The sequence below is a fragment of the Apium graveolens genome, chromosome 6 (assembly GCF_009905375.1).
Source record: "Apium graveolens cultivar Ventura chromosome 6, ASM990537v1, whole genome shotgun sequence".
Lineage (NCBI taxonomy): Eukaryota > Viridiplantae > Streptophyta > Magnoliopsida > Apiales > Apiaceae > Apium > Apium graveolens.
In genome coordinates this window covers 130,939,260-130,947,310 of record NC_133652.1, presented here as the reverse complement: position 1 = coordinate 130,947,310, position 8,051 = coordinate 130,939,260, and the positions used below count along the sequence as shown (strand labels likewise).

The 8,051-nt window shown below is 33.0% G+C and overlaps 1 protein-coding gene across 1 annotated transcript; it reads right to left on the bottom strand.

Moving 5' to 3' along the window:
- Positions 1-6,370: 6,370 nt before the first annotated feature.
- Positions 6,371-7,338, bottom strand: LOC141665449 (uncharacterized). Its single transcript, XM_074471433.1, has 2 exons — positions 7,080-7,338; positions 6,371-6,657 (listed from the first exon to the last, which is right to left on the bottom strand). Exons 1-2 carry the CDS (start codon positions 7,336-7,338, stop codon positions 6,371-6,373), a joined length of 546 nt encoding a protein of 181 aa, XP_074327534.1.
- Positions 7,339-8,051: the final 713 nt, after the last annotated feature.

The window sequence follows — 8,051 nt, the reverse complement described above, 5'->3', positions numbered from 1 at the left end:
ATTATTAAGCATTTTTTATTTTGATATTGAACACATTAAGGGAGATATGAACTGTGTCCCTAATTTCCTGACCTGTGAGTTTCTACAAAACAGATAGTCTCATGCCTCGAAAAGGCAGAGGTGGGGGAAAAACCCCAGCCTTTCCCCGACAACTCCCGGTCACTCAACAAAGCAAAGCGAGTACTTCTTCAAGAAAACCGATCACATCCTGGATTGATAAGGTAATTGCAGATGAAGAAGACAATAACTTATTTCTAGCCCTTCAAACCATCAAAGCCCATGGCGTCAACATCCAAAATCCCTCAACAGCCTCCCAAAGCTCTTCAGAAAAATCAACTAAAGTTACTCAACAAAACACTTCTTCCAGCCAACCTACAAATACTCCCTTTCAAACTACACAAAGAGTCAGTTTTCAAAACCCAACCCTCTTAGTTCCTCGGAGACCTATGTCAAAATTGGAAATTGATACCCAAAAATGCAAAACCAGGAGGTAGTAGTCAGCCAGTCAAACTTTTCAAAATCCAATTTTGATTACTATACGAAAAGAGACCATCAAAAAATAGTATCAGTCGAAAAAGGATTTAACAATGACGATGCCTCCCTAGCAATTTCAAATGTTTTCCCTAAAGGATGGATGTTCAAACCCCGGGATCTATAAAAAAATAATGACTATTATCAAGCCATTCTCTTGTCTACTGAATCGGTCACGTTCAAACATTTTTACAACGCCCAGGATAGAAAACACTCAACGCCTTCATACACAACATGTCAAATACAAAAGGTCATCCACCCAAGTCAATGGGGCCAAGAACTCCACCGTCCAAATTTTTTTCCTTCAAACTTCAAAAGACAATTAAACCACTACTCCTCATATTCCTACTGGGATTACCAGCAAACATGGCATAATTCATTCTTTATCCAAAATCAGAAGAATAGTCATTCCTGGTTGTTTTATTTCAACACCAAAATCCAAGTTCAGGAACTCCCTGTTTGGTTCCTTCAATGGTGGGATTTCTTCGGAGCAATTGACGAAACTCTTACTCCAAATGCATATGAATGTCTAAAACTGTTCAAAACACACTTCAAACCCACAGAATATGAAAGACGTTTTCCTCCTCTTTTAATATTATGTTCAAATTTCTTTCTTCCATGGGTTTGTTCTTGGGAGTTTAAAATTCATTTCAACCAAATACAGTCTTGTATTGTTCGGTCCTTTAAAGTCAAATGGTGGAGCAATTTCAAAGAAGACCAAAAGATTTCCAAAGAGATCATTCAAAAATGGTTATCAAGTCAAAATTTTATTACCAACAAAGAAGTTACCACTTTCTTTGCCCAAAAATCAGATGCCCAGGCATTATTAGCCCAAGCAAAAACCAGAAGCCAATACAAAAAATCCTTACTTCAACTCGCCAATTCAATTTATGATTCCGATGATGACAGCAGTCCGGTTCATTTTAGGAGATGACAACGAAGATGACTATCACGGGATATTTTCCCCTGTAGTTTCAATTGATTGAAATCTCAAAAAAAAGTCCAAAATACCCCCAAAATTTTCATGCAAATTTACATCATTTCATATTGTTTAGTTTTCCTTTATTTCATTATTGTAATCAGTTTGTATAGATACTTTTTTACTCCAAATTATTAGGGGTAAAATAGTAAAAAGTACTTAAAAAATTAAAAAAAATGAGGATATTGTACAATATTTAAATTTTGTATCTAGTTTTTATTATATCAGCATTTCTCCGTAAAATAAGCAGAAGACACAAAAGAAGATAAAGAAGACACTTCCCACTGAGACTTACTCAACATTATTCAAAAGAAGACAAAGAAGACCCAAAAGAATATTCCCACTGAGACCAACTCAGCATTATTCTCCAAACAAAGAAACTTTCGATGGAAGAGGAATTATACTCAAAATCCTGTGAAGAAAGCAGCCTCCCACTCAGAAAAGCAGCCCCCCCACTAAGAAAAAGAGGACCTCCCACTCAAGTCAAGCTGTCCACTCAGGAAAGCAGAGCTCCACTAGAAGAAAAAGAATGATGTTGTTTCAAGAAATTAGACTCCTCATCCTTCTATAAATAAGAAGAAGAAGAGAGTAATAAAGACACTTGAAATTAGAGAGCAGATAATATACACATCTTGTACCAGTGATAGCAGTTCATATTTCCGAAGTTTATTCTCAAGTTTTCTTAAATTGTACACAAAGTCTAGCAAATTGCTTTCAGTTATATAATCAGAAGCGTTTCCAAGTAATTTCAAGTCCTATTCTTGTTCATATCATGTTTTAATATTTTGTGTTAATTCTTATTTTTGCCATGACTTAGTTATATATAATATACATACCATGTCTTAGTCTTACTATATTACTCTCCCTACCGTTTATATTAATATTTGTTGGTCCTATAAGAACTCTGTGAACCTTAAATTGGCTCACAGATGCTTTATAAGTGAACAAACAAACTATAGAGAAATTCTTAACAGTTACAGCTTTTTCTATTTCTCTTCTAAATGTGTTTGCTTAGTTGAGTTTGTTCTACTAGCTACACTTAGTTTATATATCACCAAGTTTACATGGTAATAAGACAAGATAATAAAACAAAACCTATCAAGTCTAACTTCATGCTGCTTCATTACTCTATTTCAGCATCTTTGAATATCTTCATAATAGCATGGAAATGGTAATGCTTCTTTGTTCTCAATTTCCTACTAAACAGGCTGCCACTTTTCTTTTGCAAACACCCAACGTATGTGACTGTGTTATCACTGTCAACAGATATTTGAATTGATCATCTGTCGGGTACATGCTTGTTATCTGTCGGGTAGCTTTGTTGATCATCTGTCGGGTAGCTTTATTGATCATTCGCCGGGTAGCTATTTGACATTTGACTCCATTTCATTTATGCAGAATTACAAGATATCTCATATTTACAATTAATCAACCTATTCTGCATATCTACTAGTAGTCAACATGACTCATATGCTACTATAAAATCTACACAAAGTTGTTTGCAGAAATGTACTACAATACTTATTATTACATAAGCTACTCACTCGATGGATATCAAATCATCATCCGTCGGGACTATATTGAATCGTCCGTCGGGACTATATTTGATCATCCGTCGAGTGCTACAAAATTCAGTAAGTTAAATCTACTAAGGTGTTTTGATTAAGTTATCATCAAGTTTACGACATATTCCTAACAAATTGTCAGGTACCAATATGTTTGTAAAGGGGGGTTGAATACAAACTATACCATTTTCTCGAATTAATTGCGGAATAAAAATGAAACAACGTTCAAGTTAAATATAACTTATTTTAAACTTGAAGGGTGTTACAAATACGGTACAGATTACAAGGTTTTAATCTCAAACTACTTAGAACAATTCTAGAATAAATTCGACACGAATTTATTCTATTTTTGTACTAAATGGACCAAATGTGAAAAGCTTTTTGAGATTATAGTCTAGGGATATTTGATCCGCTAGAAGGTTATACAAGGACAAGTAATTAATTTCTAGTGAATTGAATGTTACATGCTAGAAATTAATTCTAAGATGATGTTGGCAGTTGAAGAAGACAGAAGACAGAAGATAATATTTTTTATCTGCTCGGTTGCTGTGTTGCTTCTGTCTGATCTTTTTCTTCTTATGTACACCTTCTTTTAACTTGGAAAGACTATCTCCAAGACTATGATTGTATTACCAAGACTATCGGTAATACAATCAAAATACTTGGCAATACTATCGGCAAGACAGTCTCTAGAGCTGCCAAGATAATCGGCAAGACTATCTCTAGAACTGCCAAGACAATCGGCAAGACTATCCTGGATAGTCTTTCCAGTTCATTTGATTGTCTTGCCAACATTTTGATAATCTCTCTAACATAAAAACTAATTAAAATAATTCTGAATTAATTAACTAATTAGATAATTTAATGAATAAATTAATTCTGATTGAATTAATTTATTTTCATAAATTTACTAATTAATTTAATTAATTAATAGAGAATTAAATCAATTTCTTGACTGCAACCAATCTTCTGAAAATTACTGAAAATTATGAACAACTTTTATCACTTCAATGTTGACACTCGATGTACTGTCTAGTTCATGAGTGACTAACTTCTATGACGGTTCTTCATGTCTTGACTTTAAGGCTGTGATTTTCTTCAATTTGAACCCTATTACCTTGTAATGAATATCTGTAAATTTGACTGTCACTTTGATGAGATCTCTGTCACTTAAGTGGTTCCACTTTCTTGATTTATTTCACTGAGGCTTGATCAAATAAATGAGCTTCTTTCAGTAATGTAATTCTTCCAGAATATATATTTACTTTGATTCTTCTTTCTTTGACGAGTAATACTTACTGAGATCACTGTGACTGTCGAACTGCTATTTACTTATTACATTCTTATTTAAGTTGAGTTAAATCCTCGAACTAAAAAAATAAGGCATGACATATGCCTTTCAAGTTTCTAAAAGAAATTAGGATTTAATAATATTTTTAATGAAAATAGATCATTTTTCTGAGTCAAAGGGCTTTCGTTTCGCTCGAATCGGATAAATGGTTCAATTATTATCAGATAAATACAGATAAATCAATTTATTATTTAATATAAATAATTATTACTAATTATTGATCCCAAATTTTTTATAAATGATGATTTGGGAAATATCTGAATTAAAAATGATTTTTCCATAATTTTTGGATTTAAAATGAATTTATTATGATTTATTGGAAACTATTTGATTAATTATCAAAATAATTAATCATTTTTAAATAATTAATAAATATTTAATAAATAATTAAAGAAATAAATAATTCTGATTTTTAGAAAATATTTCAGAATTATTCATAATATAAATCAACTAATTAAATAATTAATTAATCAATTAATCAATTTATAAAATAAATAAAACTGATTTTTATAATTTATAAAAGTAAAAATAAAATAATTTCCAAAAACAGTTTTATAAAAACAGTCTTGGGGAAAACCGGATCAAAACCGGGTTTTATTCCGGGTTTGAAACTGGGTCGCGAAGAACACCGACGGGTCGCCGGCTGGAGGTGCAGATTCCGGCGACCTCCTCCCCAATTTTCCGGCAGCTCCAAAACTCGACTAAATCGTGATAAAATCGAGTGATTCGAAGAGGGTTTTCACTCAGTTTATCCCAAGAACTCAACCTCACCGTCCAAAATGATCGATGATTACTGGGTTGTCTTCTCCGGCCAAAAACGAAGCTTCTCCGGCGGGTCAATAGGAAAAAATGGGTCTTCCTAAAAATCTAACCAAACTTGAAGTTCCTGGTGTTAAATTAAATCTTAAGACGTTTATAATCGATCCCCAACAACCAAAACAATCACAGATTCATCAACAATTCAGAAAATTAAAATCAAAATCGTGAAATTTTCGAGACTTCGATTAGCACTTTTAAGGAATCGTTTGACTCAAATCTATACTCAAATCGATTGTAAACAACCTAAAGGAGCTATATCAATCATTAATAGCATCTAATAACCCCTGGAATCAAAAGCCCTAATAAAGAGCATAAACCCTGAAATTAAAATTAAAAATTGATTCATCTAAACAAGAAATTGATAGCAAAATCAGAAAGTAGAGATCAAGAGCTTTCGATTGACTACTTACATGGACGATTTGGGTAACAGAATCACGTTGAAATCGCTGCTTGAATCCAATGACTCAAGAACCCTAATTTCTGGAAATTTGGGGATTTTATAAATTTTTGATAATTAATTAATAATAATTAAATAAAAGTTAGGCTATTTATAGTAGTAAAATTAATACTCCTAATTAAAATTAAGGCCTTAATTATACATCTATTAAAATTAATTGGCCCCTAATGTAATAATTTTTTAGTATTAAATTTTAATTTTTAAATATTTTGTATATACAATATATATGCCAAAAATTTTTAAAAATTGTGAATAATTCAAAAATACAAAGAAATGGTGTAAATAAAAGTCCTATAATTTTATAAAAATAAAAATGTGATTTTTGTGGGGGTTTTTAACACCCAATGGGGCCCGAAAAAGTTGTTTTTTGAAAAACAAGAAAATTTATAAAATATCTAGATGTTCAGAATAATACGATGGTACAAGTCGTTCTATGAAAAATAAATCCAATTATTTTATTTGAAATATCAGCTATTAAAACATAGTTCGGGTCGAATAAATTTTGATACGAAAGCTTTAAATATAAAATAAAATATCTGTAAAATACCCTAAAAATACTCGAACAATACGGAATACACATAACACATAACATTTAGGGTTTTATAGATAATTACACATAATGGCATATTAAACACATAGTTTATCATTAATATGATATAATACAAGCGTTATTCCCAGGCGTTACAGACATTATCAAAGTTTGCACGCACCAAGTGACAATCAATCTCTATATGCTTGGTGCGTTCATGATAAACCGGACTGGGGGCAATATAGATATTAAATTTGGAATCACAATGGAAGGGAATAGGCAAATGTGGATGAATATGAAAATCTTTCAAAATTGCAACCAGCCAAATGATCTCACAGCATGTGTCAGCCATTGCCCGATATTCGGCCTCTGCAAATGACCTATAAATGGTGTGTTTCTTCTTACACTTCCAGGAAACCAGTGCACCTCCAAGTAATACACAATAACCAGTTAATGAATGCCTAGTAATAGGATCACCCCCCAATCAGAATCGCAGAAAGCAGTAAGATTAAGGTTGGGCAAAGCAGGAATGAGAAGACCCTTTCCAGGAGAAGATTTGATGTATCGAAGAACTTTAAAGACAACCAACATTTGATCTATTTGGGGGGAATTCAAAAATTGAGACAAAATATGATCTAGGTAGGAAAGATCAGGACGGGTAATGGTAGGATAAATGAGACGCGCAACTAACTGTTTATAGGAAGAAGGCTCAGAAATATTAAGTAAAGTAGATTTATTGTCCAACAACTTATGATTTTATTTAAGAGGAACAACAGAAGGCCTTGCAGTAGTTATCCAAGTGTCACGAAGAATATATAAGGCGTACTTACGCTAGTTTAAGTAAAAACCTTCAGCAGCTCGAGCCACCACAATGCCAAGAAAATATTTAACAGGGCCAAGATCCTTGATCTTGAACTGAGTATGAAGATATGACTTGACATCAGATATGACAGTCTCAGAGGAGCCAGTGAAGATTATATCGTCAACATAAATAAGAATAGCAACAAAAGTAGTCTGAACTCGAAGAGTATATAAACTATTATCACTCTCAGATTTAGTAAAACCAAATTTTTTTAGAGCAGTTAAGAATTTGACAAACATCCGCATGGAGCCTGCGTAAGGCCATAAATGGACTTTTTCAGATGACATCCATAATCATGAGCATTAGCTGGACACAAAGAAGAGATGTAAGCATAGCCTAGAGGCAGCTGCATATAGATAGTCACCTGTAAGTTATCATCCAAGAAGCATTGGTGACATCAAGATGATACACACTCAATGTTTAAATGCAGCAATGGTAAGTAGTAAACGAACTGTAACCATTTTAACAACAGGAGCATACGTGTCATAATAGTCAATTCCAAATGTTTGGGTCAAACCACGAGCAAAAAGTCTTTCCTTATAACGCTCAAGAGGTCCATCAGAGTGATATTTAAGTTTGAACATCCATTCGCAGTCCACAATGTGATGATTTTGAGGTTTTAACACTAACTCCCAGGTTTTATTGTCATCAAGTGCCCGAATTTCAGCTTTTATAGCTTGAAACCACTGAGGATATGATGCAGCTTCTTGAAAAGTATATGGTGTAGGAATTTGATTGACAGAAGCAAGGAATGACTGATATCTAGGAGTAAATTTGGCATATGAGAGATAGTTTTGAATAAGATAAAGAGGAAGCTTATCCGGTGTAGGAGAATAAGGAGAGAGAGAAACAACATGTGTTGATGGAAAATCAGAAAAATCCTGGAACCTAGCAGGAAGTTTCTTCTGTCTAACAGGTCTAGTAGAAAACACTAGAACACAATAATCAGATTCAGTTC

Coding starts and splice junctions, on each gene's coding strand:
- LOC141665449 (XM_074471433.1), bottom strand. CDS start 7,338: ATGCGGATGTTTGTCAAATTCTTAACTGCTCTAAAAAAATTTGGTTTT. Junction 6,658..7,079: donor GGTGGCTCGAGCTGCTGAAG/GTTTTTACTTAA, acceptor TATTACTTGGAG/GTGCACTGGTTTCCTGGAAG.